The sequence below is a fragment of the Eleutherodactylus coqui genome, chromosome 13 (genome assembly GCF_035609145.1).
Source record: "Eleutherodactylus coqui strain aEleCoq1 chromosome 13, aEleCoq1.hap1, whole genome shotgun sequence".
Lineage (NCBI taxonomy): Eukaryota > Metazoa > Chordata > Amphibia > Anura > Eleutherodactylidae > Eleutherodactylus > Eleutherodactylus coqui.
The window spans coordinates 86,900,476-86,923,254 of record NC_089849.1 but is presented as its reverse complement, the minus strand read 5'-3'; the positions used below and the strand labels follow the sequence as shown (position 1 = coordinate 86,923,254).

The 22,779-nt window shown below is 45.3% G+C and overlaps 1 protein-coding gene across 1 annotated transcript in view; it reads right to left on the bottom strand.

Annotated features, from left to right (window-relative positions):
- Nucleotides 1-22,779, bottom strand: part of ANTXRL (ANTXR like) — a 116,488-nt gene that overhangs the window by 74,738 nt on the left and 18,971 nt on the right. Inside the window, exon 2 of the mRNA XM_066587517.1 lies at nucleotides 8,355-8,426. Coding sequence (XP_066443614.1) covers nucleotides 8,355-8,426 — 72 coding nt within the window. The remainder of the gene's footprint in view (nucleotides 1-8,354; nucleotides 8,427-22,779) is intronic.

The following is a 22,779-nucleotide window of genomic DNA, read 5'->3' as shown; positions in this document are numbered from 1 at the left end:
CCTCTGAAATAAATCACGGGGTGCTTTTCAGTTGCCATGGCATCCAGGGTCCTTCTGAAGGCTCCTAGGGGTGCCACTGCAAATACTGTGATCTGACAGGCAAATGTAATACCATGGTATTAAATCATACTGCAGGGGCGATCCAACAAAATAGCAAGTTCAAATCTTCTATGATAAGTAAAAAAAAAAAGAATAATGCAAAAAAATCAGCTTTAAAAAGTTTCAGAAATGATTAAAATAATACGGTAATAAAGGTTAAAAAAAAAAACAAAACACACTTTTTCACATATTTATAATAAAAAAAATCTACAAAAAACCCCCCCAAACATATTTGATATCGCTGCTTCCATACAAATCCGATCTATCAAAGTAACATGCATGGTAAATGTCAGCAAAAAAAAAAAAATACACGTCAGAATTGCACTTTTTTGTTCACCCCGTCTCCAAGGAAAAGTGTAATAAAAAGCAATCAAAAAGTATTAGGAAATCCAATATAGGTCCAATGGTAACTACAGGACGTTCTGCAAAAATCGAGCCCTCGCACAACTATGCTGATGGAAAAACAAAAGCATCTTGGCGGTCAGAAGATGCCGGCAGAAAATAATTAAATTTTTTTCCAAAGATATTTTATTTTTTTAAAGCACTATAGGAAAAAAAACCACTATATAAATCTGCTGGTAATTGTACTGACGCATAGAAGACAGTTATTATGACATTTTTGCTGCAGTGTGACCAAGACCCCCTCCCCCCCCAAAGATGGCCTAATTGCATTTTTTTTTAGAATTTTTTAAAAAGAGTTAAAGTACATTAAATAGTATCACTGAAAAATACAACTCGTCACGCAAAAAACAACCCGCAGGCATCTACGTTGTAGATGAATAGAAGAGTTATGATTTTTTGAAAGAGGGGAGTAATTGGTAGTGAAATGGCTAATTGGCTGCTGGTCGCACAGGCATAGCAGGGGCTCCATTATACTCAATGCCGTAGACATATAGCCGAGCGTTATGCTTGGCTATTCTCATCAGCCCCATTAAAATGAATGGTGTGGTACTGCGTATATCGGCCGCGCCATCACGGCTGGCCAATATATGTTGCCCATCTAATGCATTGGTTTACAATGCATCAGTTCAGATGGGCGTATTCCCGATGCGTAAAAGTGTTTGGTCGGCCAAGATAGTGCATATACGAGTGCATTTCGGCGAACGCTTTTGGAAACATAGTTCAGGAACTATCATCCTGGCCAGAATACGTCGGCGGCTCCCATACACTCCTATGGGAGCCTATGGTAGCTGTCGGAGAAGAGAGGTAGGAGGGAGGTTAGCAGCGGGGGGGGGATAAGATAGAGAGAAAGATCTCTCTCACTCTCCCCCCCCCCCGATACCCTCTGCCACCCGCCGCTCACCCCCGCCCTGAGCCTGCTCGGACCAGTAAGCAGTTACTCGAGAAGAGCGATGCTCGCTCAAGTAACTGCTTTACCCGAGCGTGCTCGCTCATCTCTAGTGCTAATATGATCTGATAGTCTCCCTTTAACATGGAGACCTGCACCCCTGCTCTATTAGCTCAAAACTCCCTAACTGGGTATATAGAAATGGGTTTTCTGAACCGGTAACTCCTTTAACAAGATGTCATTCTGTAGACTAATAATGTGTTTCTTCTGGGTTTTTTATGTTGTAGCTAGTTATTTTTTTTTTTACGAACCTCCCTTGGGACGACCATCTTGGAAATAAATACATCATTCTTATATTGTATGAACGGTACAACAGGATGTGCTTTATGGCAGCTGCACTGAATGGGAACTAACAGAGAAATGCTCGTAGAGTATTACTTTCTTAACCCTTTCCAATCCAATTTCCCTGCCGCCCGCACAGTCCCCAGCTCCTATTTATTTCGGGTGGGAGAGTCCGTTATGAATTCCTTGGAATTACTCAACAGAAACACATAAAATGGAACTCAAATAATAACTTTATGAACACTTTTTTGAAAATTAAATGTGAGTTATGAGTGTTTCACATCTGGAATAATATAATAATTCTGTAAATATATGTGCACTGATATTACATACATTAATCTCATATCTATCTCATATCTATCTATCTAGGGGCTTATTCTGACGGGTGTATATCGGTTGGGTTTTCACGCCCGGCTGATATTTGCTGCCCCTCTCTGCAAGGGGAGGAGGCGGGACGGTAGTCAGTGCTCTGAGCTCCCGCCCCCTCTGCACCCTCTCTCTGCCCCTCGCCACTGTTTGCAATGAAAACTGTTTGCAGATGGTAGCTCAGATGGTAGTGTATATCGGCCGGCTGTGAAAACAGCAGCCGATATACGCTCTTGTGAATAAGCCCTAATACAGTGCCATATCGGAGCTCTGTCCTCCATGTGAAGGACCTTGCCTGACATTAGAGCTATGCAGGGAAATCTCAATGTCAGACAAGGCTTGTCAGTGGATTGAAAAGAGTTAAGGAAGTGACAATAGCCCCGTGATTTAGAGAAAAGAGAGTGAGGGGGAGCTTTATGCAGCCTTACCCATGTGTATAGTGGGTAATGGTACTATTCTTTTTAACTACAATACAACAGAGCTGTCAATAAATTGACACCCACTTCTGATCCTGTGCCAGTCTATACGGCAAAGCTGGCAAGAGAGTTGTGGAAAACAGAAAATACCAGCCCATTAGATTTGGCATTGTGTCTTGTAACAAAAAAATAAAAACAAAAGAGCAACATATTTTAAAAATCTATTTAGAATAAAATGCTAACTATCAGACCCAAAGCATCATTTATTATGGAAAACTGACCCTTTGAAGGGAGGCTTTAGTACCCTGTTGCACCGCCTCTAGCTTGGATACAAGATGTGATACGGGTGGGCATGGATCCTCTAGTACCCTGTTGCACCACCTCTAGCTTGGATACAAGATGTGACATGTGTGGGCATGGAGGCTCTAGTACCCTGTTGTACCACCTCTAGCTTGGATACAAGATGTGATGCGGGCGGGCATGGAGGCTTTAGTACCCTGTTGTATCTCCTCTAGCTTGGATACAAGATGTGATACGGGCGGGCATGGAGGCTCTAGTACCCTGTTGTACCGCCTCTAGCTTCGATACAAGATGTGATACGGGCGGGCATGGAGGCTCTAGTACCCTGTTGTACCACCTCTAGCTTGGATACAAGATATGATACGGGCAGGCATGGCGGGTCTAGTACCCTGTTGTTCCGCCTCTAGCTTTGATACAAGATGTGATACAGGCGGGCATGGAGGCTCTAGTACCCTGTTGTACCACCTCTAGCTCAGAAATAAAATGTGGCATGGGCTGACATGAAGGCTCTAACACCCTGTTGTACTGCCTCTAGCTTGGATACAAGATATGATACTGATGGGCATGGAGGCTCTAGTACCCTGTTGTACCTCTGCTAGCTTGGATATAAGATGTGGTACGAGCGGGCATGGAGGCTCTTGTACACTGTTGGGCCACCTCTACTTCAGATTTAAAATGTGGTACGGGCTGACATGGAGGCATACAGGTTCTGTATGGTATTCTGCCGCATAACACTGCACATTTGCTGTAACTGATCCTCCTCATTGTGGAAATTGTAGTCTGCCCAATTTTGTGTCCCAGTCACAAAACCAGTGAACACGGAAGAGTCAGTGAGTGGATGTCAAAGTCAGTATATGTAATGGGTGCTGTGAGACCAAATCTCCTTTAGCCAAGCGCCTGGAAATGGTTCCAACAGACACAGGAGTGTAATGATGGCGCCCCCTGTTTCTGGATGGCAGATAACAAAACAGTTGGAACTGCTTGTGCTTTTCAGACGATCAGAAAATTCTCTTGCATTGTTGTCTGTCGAGGCCTGTCTGCGTCCTGAGCCCGGTCACCTTGTGTGCCCTCACACATCAACTGGTCCCAACACCTCCTAACAGTCTTGTCAGACACTCCTCTCTACTGGTGGTCTGTAGGGGGGCGTCCTGAGCCCAGTCACCTTGTGTGCCCTCACACATCAACTGGTCCCAACACCTCCTAACAGTCTTGTCAGACACTCCTCTCTACTGGTGGTCTGTCGGGGGTCCTGAGCCCGGTCACCTTGTGTGCCCTCACACATCAACTGGTCCCAACACCTCCTAACAGTCTTGTCAGACACTCCTCTCTACTGGTGGTCTGTCGGGGGTCCTGAGCCCGGTCACCTTGTGTGCCCTCACACATCAACTGGTCCCAACACCTCCTAACAGTCTTGTCAGACACTCCTCTCTACTGGTGGTCTGTCGGGGGTCCTGAGCCCGGTCACCTTGTATGCCCTCACACATCAACTGGTCCCAACACCTCCTAACAGTCTTGTCAGACACTCCTCTCTACTGGTGGTCTGTCGGGGGCTTCCTGAGCCCAGTTGCCTTGTGGGCCCTCACACATCCACTGGTAACCAACACCTCCTAACAGTCTGGACAGAACGGCAATTCATTGATATGACCATCCAGCTTCTCCCATCCCAATACTGCGCCCCTCTCAGACTCTGGTAACGGGGTGAAATCTCTTCTCTGCGTTGTAGAGGCGTCTAGTGGTCAACAAGCTCTACACAAGTGGGAGAAGAGGTCACTACACACAAGGAGCCTCCGAGAGCCTTTTATAGGCCAAGGGGGGGAACCAGTTTTAGGGCCTCCGATGACAAGACCATCCATCTAATCACCACAATTCTCGTCATTTGTATATCTGCCTGAGATGGAACTGCAGGACGAGTTTTGCAGCAAAACAACAACTTCTTCTAGGGGCGGGATTGTTTTTGACTAAGAGTGTATTTGATCTTGATAATCCTCTGATCTCATATGGTGGTAAAATAAGTCAGTCTTCATTTTATTATATTATCTTGTTCAGCCTTCAGACATAAGAGTATTTAAAGGGTCCGCATTTATATATCTGCCCTAGATGTAACTGCATGCCGAGTTTTGCAGCAAAACAACTTCTCGTAGAGGCGGGATTATTGTTTTGTTTTTGCTTTTTTACAAAGAGTGTATTTCATTTTCTGAAGATACATTCCCTTTAAAAGTTGAGCATTTCTTCTGTTCACTGTGAGAAACCAGCACTTACAGTGACGTCAGATGAGAATTTCCCAGAACAGTGCTGCTACCACTAGAAAAGCTCTGGTGTTCTCAGAGATTAATTGATCCCATGTGGACATGTTGTGGTGGATGGGAAACATTCCACCTTTGTCACACAGAAGTTTCTATATTAATAATATACTAACTTTCTAGTCCAGCGCTCCTGTGCGCATAAAAAGGCCAATGGCCATGTTGGTCTACTCAGATGGTCCGGTGGCTGGATCACTAATGAAAATGGGGCACCAATCAGAGTAATAATGGCCTTACATTTGAGAGAAAATTTGCCCAAAATTGGCAGCAAAATGTAAACAATCCCTTGTGGCACTCGTTGACAGCATATAGCCCGTCAATGGTGTGCTACATCTCTTGGCTGACCCTGATTGAAATTGGGGGTGCATAGCATGATCAGTCTAATCTGGCCGATCATTTGCTATACTGTTCCCGAGCGGGGAGTCAGCCTCCTTTTTAAACCGGATTCCCTGATTTTCAGGTGCAGCGTTGGTGGTGGGATTGTTCCTGCAAACCTTCTCATTGATGATCGATGAACCACAAAGTGGCTGCTTGATACATTAACCCTTTGCAATCCAATTTTGGATTCAGGGGTTCCTAGGGGGCTTTCTCTTTCTGCCATTATACGATGGCGCCATCTCCTGACTAGAGTGAGTACTGCAGTATGTGACATGGTGGAGAGGCCCCCGACAACAGAGCGGCCAGTAATATACAGTAAGAATACCCTGCCGGACGTCTTCCGACATCGGAGCTGTACAGCCTTCAATCAGAATGTCTTTAGACGTCAGACAGTGGATTAGAAAGGATTAAATGTATGGCGAGCTGTAGGTGTAAGCTAGTTGGGGGAAGAGACAAAGCCTTCTCTTCTATCACTAATAAAGAGCTAGATTCCAGGACTTGTCAGATCTTTTAAAGAATGAGATTAACCCCTTAATGCCACAGGATGTAAGTTTATGTCCTACTGTGGGGGGGAAGGCACTAAATGCAACAGGATATAAATTTACGTCCCGAGGATGGCGCGAGCTCAGAAACTAAGACTGTGCCATCCCGCAGTGGTCCTCGGCTATGATTGACAGCTGGTTTCTCACTGCAACAGCAGGGATCAGTGAGAACACCCATCCCAGTTGTTAACTCCTTACATGCTACAATCAACGGAGATTGCGGCATGTAAAGGTTTCATAGAGGAACGCACTACCTCTGTGACCTCACCGGGCCTTGGATATGTAATAGTAGAGGGCCAATAGGTTTCCATGGCAACCCGGACGCCAGATAATGGGGTCCAGGCCTGCCATGGCCTATGATTGTGATTGTAAGAGATAATGCAGTATCATTGTGATCATAGATTTTCTGGTCCAAGTCTTCCAGAGGGACATAAAAAATGTAAAAGAAAAAAAACAAAACTCTCTTTTCAGTGCACTTCACATTAACAACAACAAAAAAAAGCCAAAAACTATGTCTGGTATCATCATATCTCTAATGACCTGTACAATAAAAAGAACACACTATTTATCCTGTAAGACAAAAAACATAAATCTAGAAACAGCCAAAATGCTTATTTTCATCATTTTGCTTCCCAATAAAACAAAATAAAAGTGGTACCAATAAAATCGACAGCTCGTCACACAAAGAACGAGCCCTCACAGAGCTCCATCCATAGAAAAAGGAAATGTTTGGGGACATTGAATGCAATAGTGTAAAAACATATCCCCCCAAAAAAGGTTTTTATTGTGCAAAAGAGGAAAAATCCCCAAAAAATTTTTGGTATTGTCGAAATTGTAATGATTCGCATAAAACATTTATTAATACAAGTTTTACAAATTACAATGCATTATATGTACCGAAAAAAGGGTACAAATGAAAACTAGGGTTTGCCCCACAAAAAAGAAGTCCTCATACGGCAACGGCAACGAAAATTTAAAAATGTATGCCTTCTGAGATGTGGAGATGAAAATCCCCCAAAAATCGTCACATCCTTATGGCCAAAATAGGCCGCATCGCTAAGGAGTTAAAAGTGGTCATACATGGCCAGATACCTCAACAAGGCTAACTGTTGATAAAACTTTTACCTGTACACAAGCGGAAATTCCGCTGCCGGATTTACTGCGGAATTTCCTCTGCTGGAAGCCTGCATAGGATTGCATTACCAAACGCAATCCTATGCAGACGGCCGCGATTTGGCTGCGCGAAATATCCCGCGGCAAACAAATCGCGGCATGCTCTATTTCACTCACCAGCCGCCGGCTCCGGTCTGCGCATGCGCTGGCTGCCCGGCAAGCCGGCACATGAAACAGCCGGAGCTGGCGGGCGCGGGTGAGTACGCGCTGGTCCCTGCAGGCGCTCGGGTCGGGTCCCACGAGAATTCGCACCGCCGGATCCGACCCGCCCGTCTGCAGGCCTAAGGCTGCCTTCACACGAGTGTTTTATTGCGGTAATTTTGCTGAGATAAAACGCTGGCCAAAAATCGCGCCCATCTGATGCATTAGATTCCAATGCATGGGTTGAAATGGGCAATTTTCCGTTGCTTTTACGCCGGTTGGAAAAGATAGGTCTGGACCTATCTTTCTGGCCCTCCTATGGGAGCCTATGAGAGCTGCCGGAAAAGAGAGGTGGGAGGGAGTTTACCCCTCTCTCCGCCTCTTGTCAGCTGTAGGCAAACGGAGGGGGCAAGACAGGGTGGGAGATTAACTATCTCCCGCCCCCTCCTATTGCAGGCAGCCGGCAAGTAGCGGGAGTTTAGCACACCAGTCCCGCCCTCTCCCATTGCCGTCAGCCAGCAAGCGTCAGGGAGGAGGAGGGAAGGGGAAGGTGGAGGGAGTTTAGCAGAGCTAAACTCTCACTCCCCGCCCAACGGTATTCCGGGCTGCGTCGTATACCACACCCAGGCCGTCTGAACGGGTGCTTAAACAGGAGATGCAGTCATGAGTTAGTCAAGGCTCTCATGCATGCGATTTTTGGCTGCGCTGCGACGGTGATGTGGATGGCCGAAAATCGCAGCGCCCGTGTAAAGGAGCCCTAAACATGAAGCCTTCATGGTGGTTGCTGGTACCAGTCCTTAATATGGCATTCACTTTCAGTGAAGTGACCACTTGTGTCTATCTGTCTACTGTAAGCTAAGAAAAAGCCTGCTTGCTCCCGGGTTTTGTTAGGGTTCCAGGGGTCAACTACCCCCTATTCATCTGGGTATGCACAGCTTCAAGATTAATAGTCTACTGCCCATTAATTGTACATACAGAACTTTAAAAAAACTGGTTACTTCATACAAACCTTGTGAATTTTTCAGTAAGACTCTCAACAAAGTAGTAAATTTCATGCCAGTGGTTCTTCACACTCCCCGACCTGTGGAAAAATGACAGGAGGTCCATCAATGGCCATCACTAATGGTTATACAGAGGCAATTCTATTTATTTAGAAATAACAATGTATCCTGAGCTTGGCCATCAAAAGATCTTAAGGCCTCTTGTATCTGACCCTATTAGGTCTCCATTGAAGAGTTCTATAGGTGCCTTTTTATGTCCCTGTATGACTCTATGGGCCAATATGGTATGGTTTCATACAAAACCAAACAGATTTTTTTCCCCTTTTGGCTTAATTTGTAGTTAGGACTTCTTAATTGGACTTCTAAATCACCAGGAAAAATTTGGCAAACCCATGCTGTCCTTTTGAGGCACACCACTCTTATTGACTGTTAGAAGACTGCATTAAGGCCGTGTTCACACAGGAAGGATTTGCAGCGGATTTTCCGCTCAGAAAATCTGTAGCGTTTCCATGGATAAAAGAAAAAAAGAGTGGCTACTGTTGTGGATTTAATGTGGATTTTGCTGCAGACAGTCTGCTGCATGTCATGTCCAATCAGGATGCGCTGAATCCACATTTCTTACTTAGGAGCTCTCTGACTCCTTTCTCTGCCACGTAATAGGGCATGTGATCAAGGTTTGTCTTGAAGGGACAACTTAAAGGGGTTGTCCCGAGGCAGCAAGTGGGTCTATACACTTCTGCATGGCCATAATAATGCACTTTGTAATGTACATTGTGCATTAATTATGAGCCATACAGAAGTTATAAAAAGTTTTATACTTACCTGCTCCGTTGCTGGCGTCCTCGTTCCCATGGAGCCGACTAATTTTCGCCCTCCGATGGCCAAATTAGCCGCGCTTGCGCAGTCCGGGTCTTCTCCTCTTCTCTATGGGGCTCCGTGTAGCTCCGTGTAGCTCCGCCCCGTCACGTGCCGATTCCAGCCAATCAGGAGGCTGGAATCGGCAATGGACCGCACAGAAGCCCTGCGGTCCATGAAGACAGAGGATCCCGGCGGCCATCTTCAGCAGGTGAGTATGAAGACGCCGGACCGCCGGGATTCAGGTAAGCGCTGTGCGGGTGGTTTTTTTAACCCCTGCATCGGGGTTGTCTCGCGCCGAACGGGGGGGGGGTTTAAAAAAAAAAAAAACCCGTTTCGGCGCGGGACATCTCCTTTAAGGCCATCTGCACACGAACGGGTCGGATTCTGTATGCCGGTGACCCGCGTACCTGTCCGCAATCTTCTTTATCTATACTGTTGATGGTCTGGCCCATGCGCCAACGCACGTGCGCAGTACAGATTTTGTTGTGCTGTTGCTAGGTGTTGACGCTCATCCTGCGACCTTTCCAGAACGATTGCAGAAGGACCACGGGTCAGACGGCTTCCATTGACTTCAATGAAGCCATCCATGTGGAATCCGCCAAAAAATAGGGCATGCTGCAATTTTTCCTCCACGAGCAGAAAATGGCAATTGATTTCCGCTCGTGTGCAGGAAAAAAAATCGCTTTTCCATTGCATACTATGGGTTTTATTTGCTGCGGAATCCGTTGGCGGGTGCCTGCTCCAGATTCCGCAATGCAAATTCATTTGACAGGCAGCCTAAAGGGGTTTTCCAGGGAGAATACTATCCTTAGAGTTGGTCATTAATAGTTGATCGGCTGGGGTCCGTCGCTCGGGACCCCAACCGATCAGCTAAGCGGGCGTATACTATCAGCACCGCAAATACACAGAGGTCGCAGTGAAAGTCTCTGCGCCTACCTCTGTGTAGTGGCCAGTGCTTGTAACTGCAGGCACGGCTCGCATTGATTTCAACAAACAAGCCCTCATACAGCTCTATCCATGAAAAAATATAAATCTTATGGCCCCTGGAATGCGACGACATAAAAGCACTTTAATTGTGCAAAATTTGGAAAACATAAAAACTATAAAATTAACCCTTTCCAATCCACTATCTGACGTCTGAAGACATTATGATTTAAGGCTGTACAGCTCCGATGTTGGTAGACATCCGTCGGGGTTCTCTTACTATATATTACCAGCCTCTCTGCTACGGAGCCTATCCAATGTGTCACCTCATGCAGTACTGGCTTTAGCCAGCAGATAGCACCATTGTATAACGGCAGAAAAAGAGTAAGCCCCCTAGGAAAACCAGGATACAGATTGGATTGAAAAGGGTTAATCTAATTGTGCGGACCCAGAGGATAAAGTTAACATTTTATTTATACCTCACACTGAACGCTTTAAAAACAAATCCCCCCACAATAATGGTGGAATATTATTTTTTCCCATCCCATGTCACAAAAAAAATGAATAAAAGCTGTACAATACTTTATATGTCCCCCAAAATAATGCCATTAAAGATACAAAGTGGCCCACGAAAAACAAACCTTCCTACAGCTATACTAGCAGAAAAATTAAAACTTTGACTTTTGAAATGCAATGATGTAGAAAAATGAAAAAATCATTAAAGGGTTAAGTTATTTTTTTACAGCACTAAACAAATTAAAACATACTTGGGAGGTTAGACCAACCATCATTTAGAAGAGGAGAATGATTCACTTGCATGTTGCTGCTTGATAGCGCAATAAATTGAATGTCTGAGAGGATGCAAGTATATGAAGGATTCATGGGTAATTATTACTCAACGGTATTTCTATCCAGACTGTCTAAGAATATGCTCAGACACCTACTAAAGGAGATACTTATACTCCAGTAAGAAGGGAATAGGAGCGCAAGGCAGGCTAGACAGGTCCTGGTAGTGGGGGGCTCAATTAGGGAACAGATAGGGCAATACGCTATAACCCCTTAAGGACTGCCCATACGTCCTTTGACGGCGGCTATTAAGGGGCTTTAATCTGCAGCCCCAGGAGGAACGGGTTCTCGGCTGTCAAATGACAGCCAGGAACTTGCTCTAATACTAGGAACGGAAGAAACCTTCAAGCACAGAGATAAAGAAGAAGATAGTGTAGACAATGACCTCGAATTAGAAATGGAGCTGGAGTGATGGTGGTGGTGGTGGTGGTGGGGGGGGGGGGGGGTAGTTCAGTTAGAATTGGCAGGTAATATAATAAATTCCCACTTGTGTTTCAATAGGGAGTTTTGTTGGAAAGTCACAAAAGTACTAAACTTCCGAAAGGCCAAGATCAATCAGCTTAGTGATGCCCTTAATCTTACTAACTGAGACAATGTCCTTAATTATATAAAGGGGGCAGTAAACAGCAAAAAGAAATAATTGAAACTACTAAAATAATAAGGCAGTGAAGAAGCACTAAAAAGCTATAAGTAGAAAATATATTATGTAAGAAGCAAAAAAGAGCAGCAAAGGTGGAGAAAGAGAAACTCATTGTTAAAGACTAACCCCAAACTGTTCATCAATCTATTAAATATTTTTTTTCCAATGTATCCACAAATAAAAAGGAAATCTCAGTGAAATGCAAAATGATAAAGTAAACTCTTCATTAAGCCCCATTTACACAGAACGAGTGTCGGACAAACGATACCCAACACTCGTCCCTGTGTCTCCGCACTCCCGTGCTCCTGCATGGGGCTAGCAGAGCTGGCTGCGTCACGGAGCGGCCAGCAGGGGGTTGGGGCAGTGCAGGAGATTTCTCTGCTCTCGTTCCCCCGCCCCTCTCCATTCACAGGAGCACGGGAGCGCGGAGACACAGGGACGAGTGTCGGGCATCGTATGCCCATTACTCTTCCTGTGTAAATGGGGCTTTAAATGTCACCAGTCTAACCCAGGAAGAAGCGCACAGCCACCTAAAAAGAGTGAAATAAACAAATTGCTGGGCCCTGATGGCATACACCCCCGAGTTCTAAGGAAATAAAGTAATGTGATAGATAGAATATTATTCCTTCAATATAAGAAATAATGTACTATCTATCACATTACTAAATGTTGTAAAAGAAAGGTTTGTGTCAGCAGCATCAGGAATGTCCCAGCCAGGGTAGGGCCACAGAATGCAACAGCCAGGTGAGAGACCAAACCAAGAAAAGACAGCAATGTTTGGGCCGTAAGGCCTTTTTTTAAGCTATTACTCAATGTTGTATCACATTTGCTATGTGCCAACTGGATTGACGCGTAGCCAATGTGGTGCCGATATTCAAAGTGGGGTCAAAAAGCAGACCTGGAAACTACAGGCTGGTAAGTCTTACTTCTATTGTGGGTAAAATGTTTTGAAGAGTTTCTAAGAGATGCCATCCTGGAGGACTTCAAGGAAAATAGCTGTATAACACCATATCAGCGGGTTTATGAGAGATCGCTCCTGTCAAACCAATCTGATCAGCTTCTACGAGGAGGTAAGTTCTAGACTGGACTGGGGAGAATCATTGGATCTTGGGTATCTTGATTATTCCAAAGCATTTCATACTGTGCCACGTAAAAGGTTGGTATATAAAATGAGAATGCTTCATCTGGGCGAGAATGTGTGTAAGTGGGTAAGTAACTGTTCAGTGATAGAAAGCAGAGAGTGGATATAAATGGTACATACTCTGATTGGGTCACCGTTACTGGTGGGGTACCACAAGGGGCAGTACTGGAGGGGTCAACGTTACTAGTGGGGTACCACAGGTGGCAGTATTGGAGGAGTCACCGTTACTAGTGGGGTACCACAGGTGGCAGTATTGGAGGGGGTTACCGTTACTAGTGGGGTACCACAGGGGGCAGTATTGGAGGGGGTTACCGTTACTAGTGGGGTACCACAGGGGGCAGTGTTAGGCCCTATTCTTTTTAATATATTTATTAATGACCTGGTAGAAAGATTGTGCAGTAAAATACCCCTCCATTACAACAGATTTTTTTGTATATCTCCCAATTTGGAGCTCAAAGCAAAGTTACCCGAAAACTTATCCTGCTTTCCCTTCTTCATTCCCTCTCTCCCGTACACCCCTTCCACAATCTTATCTTCTCCTTGTCATTCTTTTATTTGTATTACATTTGCCATTTCTAACTGCATCTTATGACAAGTTTCGGTGCTTTGTAATGTTTGCATTCCCCCCTCTCCTTTCCTTTCTGCACCCATGTTAAATTGATAAATAAATCTAAATAAAATCTAAATGAAAAAATATCAATATTTGCAGATGACACAAAATTAAGTAAAGATATTAATACAAGAGAGGAAACAAGGCGGTTCAAATGGATCTGGATAAGTTGGGGGCAGAAAAGTGGCAAATGGGGTTTAACACTGATAAATGTGCGGTTCTGCACATGGGCAGAGGAAACACATGTCCCCATTACACACTAAATGGGAAACCACTGGTGACACTGACATGGGAAAGTCATAAAAGTTATGCATGTCCCTGCCTAAAACAGGAGGCGTCCGAAGGTACAGAAGACCCATAGACGTCTATGGGCGCTATATTACAGCACTGTGCAGCTCGTAGGTTGTCAGGAGCCATAGCACACGCATGAACACGATGCATCGGATGCTGTGAGACGCCTCTTAGCTTAGATTTACACTTTACTTATGAAACTCAAATATTTGCAGAGATGAACTTTTTTTGGCTACGTTAACAAAACTTTGAGGGTTTCTTTTCTAACCGAGGAATTATGTGCAGAAGTGCTTATTGAAAGAATCTGGGCAAGGGTGATACATAGAAGAAAACAAAAAGGGGATTTGTCAGCACTTGCTGATATCAACAACAGCGATCTGCATTGTGGTAAAACAACATTGGTGAATGCAGGTTCAGAAGGCAACTAGAAAGGCGGTCTGCTGTTTATATAGCTGGGGTTTCTCTGTGCTACTAAGCCAAGTACCCTCTAGTTAAAAAAAAAAGTGAACTAAGGCCGGTTTCACATCTGCGTCTGAACCTCTGGTCGGACGTTCCGTAACAGTTGTATCTGAAAATACTGGAAGAAAAAGCATTGCATGCAGCTGGGTGGAACGCGGGCGGACCCCATTATAGTCAATGGGGTCTATCCAGCACTATTCCATTCCGTCTGGCTGAACCGTTCGGCCGTAGGGATTCCCCTTTCCTGCTCCCCAAACGGGAATCCCCAGCGCAGGTGTGAAAACACCCTTAGTCTACCCATGAATTATCAGAATTTTTAGCAAAATTGCTCAGTTAACTCACATTTGTACAATTAATGCCGCATACAATTCCTAATTAATAACAAATTCATTGCTGAATAATCCCATTCAGCGCTCATTTAATACCGTCCTTCACTGTTCAATTCATACTGACACCCGGGACTCGAACCCACCATTTAGAGCACAATCAATACTGGCATTCAGTCCTCAACTAATATTGTTACTCAGTGTGCAATTAATACCACTTCAATTAATACCATTCAGTGTTTCATTACAATCAGCCATACAAAGCTCAATTTATACGAGGGGGTGCTGATAAGTCTTTGGCTTTGTGTTCTTTTTTTGTTTCTATGGTAACGAATGTTACATCACATGAAAGCCTTATGTGTCTAATATATGTTTTCAAAATGTTGTGTTTGTAGTTTATGGCAATAGTGATCTAGTCATGCGGGAAAACAAAATGGTGGAGTCTATGGCGATATTCACAGCGAATGAGAACGAGGAGTTATAAAATTCTTGTTTCTGCAAGGAAAGTCCGCAAAGGATATTCATTGTGATATGTCGCAGACATTGGGGGATCAATGCCCTTCATATTCTACAGTTAAGAACTGGGTTGACAAATTTAAAGCGGGCCACTTCAGCACCGATCATGAGGAACGTCCTGGACGACCGAGAGAGGTGGTTGTTCTGGAGATCGTCGATGCTGCGCACAACCTCATACTGGAGAATCAGCCAATTTCAGCTAAAGGAATAGCAGACATCATGCGGATTTCTGGTGAACCTGTTTGTGTCATTATCCATGAACATTTGAACATGAAGAAGCTGTCTGCAATGTGGGTCCCCAAATGTCTGACAACAGATCAGAAAAGCATGCGAGTGAAAACTTCCCGGTCCATTTGTCAGCGTTTCTGGACTGATAAGAACTTCCTAGATCGACAGGTCACTATGGATGAGACCTGGAATTATTTGTATGACCCTAAAACCAAGGAGCAGTCAAAAGAGTGGAGGCACAGTGGTTCTCCTCGCCCAAATAAGCTCAGCCACTAAGGTGTTGGTATCTGTGTTCTGGGAAAAGGAGGGTGTGCTGCTAGTGGACTACCTTCAAAATGGTTCCACCATCAATGCAAGGTATTACATTGAACTTTTGGACCAATTGAAGGCAGCTCTGAAGGCCAAAAGGTGCGGCAAGCTGTCCAAAGGAATCTTGTTCCTGCAAGACGCCTCCGCTCACACTGCATAAGTGACCACGGCAAAACTGGTGGAGCTAGGCTTCCAGCTGGTTGACCGCCCACCTTATTCACCAGATCTAGCTCCCTCCAACTATCATCTGTTTCCAAACCTAAAGAAACACCTCAAGGGTACCAAATTTCACACCATTTCTGATGCCATGGCTGCTACGGATGACTGGTTTGAGGCACAACCGAAATCCTTCTTTTTGAAAGGCTTACAGAACTTGGAATACCAATGTAAGAAGTGTGTTGGCATCACTGGAGAGTATGTGAGATAAATGTGAAGTTTCATCTTCCTATGTCCACCTGCAGACAGCCGGGTCGGATCCCGCCGTGAGCATTCTCGCAGCTGGAAGCGGTCCTGTGCCCCTGCAGAGGCCTGAGGCTCATCCGCTCCCGGCGTTTTCCATCTCCTGCTATGTGCCGGCTGCCGGCCAGCCGACGCATGCGCAGAGCGGAGCCGGCCCGGCAGTACTGACATTTCTGTGCGGGCCTTTGCGTTTAAATTAAACTTTATTGAACTTTATTTAGTACCCGAAAGGGACTTAAAGATGTGATTATTTGGTTGCTAGGATAGGACACTGCATTACTTATGAAGTGCATTCTACTAAGCCTGTGAAAGCAGCCTATTACACTCTGCAGGAGGTATTACAGTATACCAGGATCTGACAGTCAGTCTATCAAGCCACACCAAAGACAGCCGACACCCGCATTGTATGGAGTGGGATCTACTCCCAATCCGGCTCTATACAAACCCCAAACCTCCGTGACGTAACTGTACATTAATGAAGTGAAATGGGTTGCAGGTGTGGAATACGAGCCGGTTATGGAAAGGCTTTATATTGTTTTAATTGAACAATCAATGGTTTACTGAATGTAATAAAATATGAAATAACTGCCTCGTGTATCGGTAAGCCTTCTTAAAGGAACAGCAAGATGGAGAACTGCTCATATGTGAAGGCTGTGATACACACAGCACTAATACACATCAAATAACTGGCTCCGTGGATATTCGATGTCGGGCTGGGTCACACCAGAGCCTGCCCTTTACATCTAGTCCATCAGGCAATCAGCAGGCGGCTCAGGTCCTGTTAGTCCAAAGCAACAAAGTTGCAAAAACAGTCATGTGACCTCTCTCTAAAAGCATGCCTCTCAACCATCCCTGATTCTGCAAGACAGTCCCAGATTGGAGATGCTGTCCAGGAGGCATGTCCTGACCCCCAGGTCTGACATGTAAGGGGGAAAAAACCATTATATTCAGCTTTTCCATGGGCTCTTCGCTCTGCTTGTAGTCCCTTCCAATCCTGCTGATCTCTCTGCAGCCAGTCACAGGCTGCTGCAGTCTCTGGCCTCAGTGTTCGCATGACTAAGGTCAGTGATTGGCTGTAGTGGTCATGTGCCATCAAGCACGTGACCAGCTGTCAGGTCTGAGATAAGGGGCATCTATAAATGAGGCTCTTGTCCCTGCACCATCAGTGCGGTATAAAACTATGGTGGTTTGCAGTTATGAACTATTAGTTCACAGAGCATAAATTCCATTTTTTCAACAAAAGGCCAGACAAGTTTTTGCAGACGTTTTTTTTCAGCTCATGCCTCTTTTATATTAAGCCATGCCCTTTGTGTCACATCATTGTAATAATGCCCGTCTGTGAACTTGCTTAGTTATTGGGACCCACAATGTAATAGTGTGCCCGCTTAGATATAGTGTCCCCTCTGTGGCTACAGAAATTAATAGTTACAATCTTTGTCAAAAAACAATCCGGTCCCTAGATGAAGTTGTCATGTTGCTGCAAAACTCGCATTGCAGTTCCATCTCAGGCAGATATGCAAATGATTTGAGTTGTGGCGTGATTAGATGAATGGTCTTGTCACCTGAGGCCCTAAAAGTGGTTCCCCCCTTGGCCTATAAGGAGGCTCCTTGTGTGTAGTGACCTCTTCTTCCACTTGGGTAGAGCTTATTGGCCATTAGGCGCCACTATGATGCAATCCAAGAGATTTCATCCACTTAACAAACTTTAAGAGGGGCGCATTATTTGAATGAAAGAAGCTGAATGGGCGTATCAACGAATTGCCGCCACCTGGGCCATTCTGACCAGAATCAGGACATTGTCGATAGACCACCACCAGTAGAGAGCATCGTCTGATCATCTGACAACTGTTTCATTGTCCACCATCCAAGAGTCAGGTGGTGCCATCATTACAGGCCCCCTGTGTCTGTCAGAACCATTGCATTGGCTATGAGATATTTGGTCTCACGGCGCCCATTACATGTACTGCTCTCGACATCCACACACCATCGCCTCAGTTTCAATTATGAATGATGAAACTGGACTGCTACAAAGTGGAACCGGTTTGTCTTCAATGATGAATCCATGTTTAGTTTGGGAACTGGCGATGGCTGTGTTCATAAATAGGAATGGGGGTATTCACTCCCTTTCCTTACTAAAAACCCGCTCCCTCCTAATAACGGATCACTACAACAAGGCTGGCTTTTACAGTGGGATAGGCCACAGCTTTATTAATTAACATATTCTTACTTTAAACTTTCAAAACAATCCTTTCCATGCTTCCTCAACAAGACTAACTTTTATCGGAGTCCAAAAACTAGACTTAAGAAAGCCCCGTTGATAACTGGGCTTGGAAAAAATGCCTTCTCCTGACCATTGCTGGCATGAAAAGCAAACTTCCCATTACAACTCCAGCTGTGACGAATTCCAAATCCGTAACTCCTAAAACAACCGCAATCTGTCCCCCAGCTCCATTGGGGGGTAGGAGTCCTCTTCTTTCTTCTCCTTGATCCAAGAATGCCACGCTCTTGCTCTTCCTCTTAGCCTCTTTGCCTAACTTATCCCTCAATCCCTCCTACTCCTGGTCGTCCCCCAGTCCCCAGCAGCTTCATTATTCATTTTGCTGCTATACGAGACCTTGGGACCTCATTCCTGACTTTGCTGTGGAGCGGCACACTGCCCCCCACTGCAGGTGTGATGGTCTGGGGGGGCGATCGCATACAAGAGTCGGTCACCCCTAGTAGTGGTACGAGGGACAATGGCAGCTCAGCAATATGTTCAGGACATCCTGCAGTCACAGGTGTTCCTCTCATGGCGGCTTCCAAGAAACATTTTCCAGCAGGAGAATGCTTGGCTGCATCCAGCAAGGAATGCCTACACAACATTGCCAAACTTCCATAGCCTGCCCAGTCACCAGATTTATTGCCAACATGGGACCATCTGGGATGCCAACTTCGACAGCCTATGAGTTTGCACGATCTATAGGCTCAGTTACAACTAGCATGGAGTAATATGCTGCAGGATTACATACTGTACCTGTATGCCTCTATGTGCAGCCGTATCCAAGCTAGAGGCAGTACAACAGGGTACTAGAGCCTCAATGTCCGCTTGAATTCCATCTTGCATCCACGCTAGATCCAGCTCAACAGGGTAATATAGCCTCCATGCCTAACCGTATCACCTTTTGTATCCAAGCTAGAGGTGGTCTAACAGGGTACTAGAGCCTCCATATCCACCCGTATCACATCTTGTATCCAACTAGATACAGCTTAACAGGGTACTAGAGCCTCAATACCTGCCCTATCACATCTTGTAGCCAAGCTAGAGGCGGTACAACAGGGTACTAGGGCCTCCATGCCCATGTAACATCTTGTATCCAAGCTAGAGGCAGTACAACAGGATACGAGAGCCTCCATACCTGAGCATATCACATCTTGTATCCAAGCTAGAGGTGGTACAACAGGGTACTAGAGCCTCCATGCCCATCCGTATCACATCCTGTAACCAAGCCAGAGGTGGTACAACAGGGTACTAGAGCCTCCATGCCCATCCGTATCACATCTGGTATCCAAGCTAGAGGCGGTACAACAGGGTACTAGAGCCTCCATGCCCACCCGTATCACATCTTGTAACCAAGCTAGAGCCGGTACAACAGGGTACTAGAGCCTCCATGCCCGCCCGTATCACATCTTGTAACCAAGCTAGAGCCGGTACAACAGGGTACTAGAGCCTCCATGCCCACCTGTATCACATCTTGTAACCAAGCTAGAGCCGGTACAACAGGGTACTAGAGCCTCTATGGCTGCCCGTATCACATAAAAGGGGTCAGTTCTCCACAATAAATGATGCTTTTGCTCTGATATTGTAATCACTTACTTATATCAACGTTACAATCACACAGAGAAAGTTTCATCCCATCCGACAACTCCTTCTAGGTGCTTCATTATTTCTTTACAATGAGCGTACATTGTCTAGTCTGTGGCCTCCTTTTAGTCATAGCGCCCCCTCTGTAGCTTCTCTTTGTTACAGTCCCCCCTCTGTGGCCCATCCATGTTATAGTTTCGTCTCTGAAGACCCTATTGGTTATAGTGTCCCTGCTCAACTAACTATTTCATCTATTTCTGTCTCCTCTTAGTTACACCACCCCCTGTGACCTCTCCAGATTATAGTTTCCCCTCTGCAACCCCTCTTGGTTTTAGTTTCCCCTCTGTGTTATGGCAAGGCACTGTGATATGGTTACACGTACAGGACCTGACAACACACGGCACACAGTGGGTTAAAAAGATAATGTGGCTTCAAAAGCTGCAAAGAAAACTACAACTCCCAGTAGGTCCTGTAACCATTCAGGTGTCAGAACATGCTGGAAGTTGTAGTTCTACATCTGATGAAAAGGGGTATACAGTGACTATCTGGAAAATGACCTTTTCTTGCAGTCTGCTGCCCAGCCCTTTTCTATTCACAACCCTTTGTGATCAATGTAAGTGCTGCAGTGATCCCACCTGAAGGGTTTACTAGTACACTGCAGATATAAGGTCAGCTCTGGGATATGGGCAGCCTCATGCAATATGCAATCTGGGCAGTGAGAGCTGCAAGTAGAGCTGATCAGCATCAGCGGTGACCTTGAGGAGGCAGGACCCATGGAGGGAGGAGATGGCCCACTCCCCAGACATAAGATGTCATCTCAGTCTGCCATAGCATGTCTGTATAGTAAACTGGGTAATTTATCACATAAACTATGCCGTTTCCTAAATGGACTCATTATGGCAGAATGAGATGACAGTGAATCAGGCTATAGAGTATCATGCTGGGGGGCAGCTGTTGCAGTGTTAGCAGTGTTTTCATTAATTGAAAGGGAGGTTTGCTTCTTGGCTTGAGGGCTCCCCGGGGGATTTACCAGCTCCCCAGTGGACCAGTGCAAGCCTGATGAAGTACCTTTCAGAGAACAGAGTATATGCATTTTATTTACCATTTTGACCTCCATTGAACAGAGTGATTTACAGTGGGCTCCCATTGTACCACCAGAAGCAATCTGCACTACACTTATTACCATTAGGCAAAGAACAGATAGTCCATATGACTAAAGACAAAATATGCCATGTCTTTATTGTCACAGCTGGTCTTAGAGTGGATGGTGTCCTCTGTGGTACCTTCCATTTCCCCAGCCCAATACTCTTATATAGTGTACATATAACCGCAGCACGCAATGCCTAATTCAGTATATAGTGCTCTAAAGCCCATGTTGGCTAGTAACAAACCTAAATACATACTGTAAAGTCCAACTGAGATTTGTGATGGTCACAAGCCTTGAGTGCCGCCTGCGGTGTCTCCCTTTAGCAGGGGTGGCTAGTACACCCTATGCAACCACATAGAATGTACCTACTGATGGCCAAAGACCTGAGCCCAATGTTGACAATGCAAACTACTTCAACTAAAACGAGTGATCGTAGAGTGAAATTTAATATATGACTGTTTCAACTGACCAATGATAGATCGGTACTATCAGGAAGGAAATCAGCCGTCATAAATATCTTTGCCTGTTATTTGCTAGAGCTTCAGTATATTGTATATGGTCAGTCGGCCATTACAGAAACAATGGTTCCATGAAAGAATTGTTCCCCGGTGAAAAATCCATCTGTCATTCGCCTGCTCTTATTGACCATGTATGGATGGTTAGAACAACTTTAATATGACGAGTCTTTATAGGTTTTATGTTGGAGTGTGTAACCTGGACCATACTTGATTGTGGCGCAGACAGCTTCATGAACACAGCAGGGGTTTCCAGAACGGTATTTCCTCACTATGAAGCAAAGGGCATAGCGGTTACAATCTCTCAATGAAGGCAACAGACTTAGTTGTTACATGTCTGTCACTTCTGGTTTGAGGAGTTTGCACAAGTGGAGGTGACTAGCTACCGAGGAATAGACGGGATTGAATCAGTAACCAACAATATAGGTCAATTTGAGCTACTGAACGGTACCAGGATAAAGTATGGTGAAATACGGGCAGCAATAAGAAGAAATGCAGCAGACCCACCCGGATGGGTCCTTCAAGAAGTGCACCTGCCCCAAAAATGGCGACCCCACTACAGGAAAGAGACTAAATACTGATGCAAGACTAACTAGTGACAACTAAGCTGAACACGAGGAAAAGACCTGACTGAAACTCTGCTAGCTATATTCTGGAACCTCAGAGTATTTAGATATTAAACACTCTTGCGCAGCAAGTGGCCAGAATCCACACCGTATAGCCGGCGCCCTTAGGACTAAGCAGTCAGTTTATAGATCATACAATTATCCCTAATAGGCTGGCTGGGTTAAAGGACTCCCTTGGTACCATGCACTGCCGAACATATCACATGGTTCGTATTGACGCACCGACGTTATCTCAGATCTGAAGAGGACCCAGAGGTAATGGCGCAGCCAGTGCCTTGACTGTCTTTTTTTATGAAGGCAGATTACTTGGCAGATTAATTGGCAGTTACACGTCTTTACTTGGCAATTTGCAGCAACAGTCTCTAACAATTTACTCCAACCGGCTTTTACTGGCAACAATACATTAGTTCACAGTACTGAGCACAGGCAAGTCAGCCGATTCTCCACTTAGCAGGACACACTTTCGCCTCCGGTCTTTAGTACTGCTCATTGCACACAGGGCGGGCGTTAGGGGGAGGCAAAGTGGGCAATTGCCCAGGGCGCCCATCTTCAAGGGGGCCCGCAGGCAATCTAAGGCATTGGGCTTGCAACATGTGCAAGTGCATAGATAGGGTGCTGCAAACCTCCCAGCATGAAGGGGGCTGCACTGAGGGGACCTCCGCTATGGTGTCCTGGCCACAGAGAACAGCCTACACGG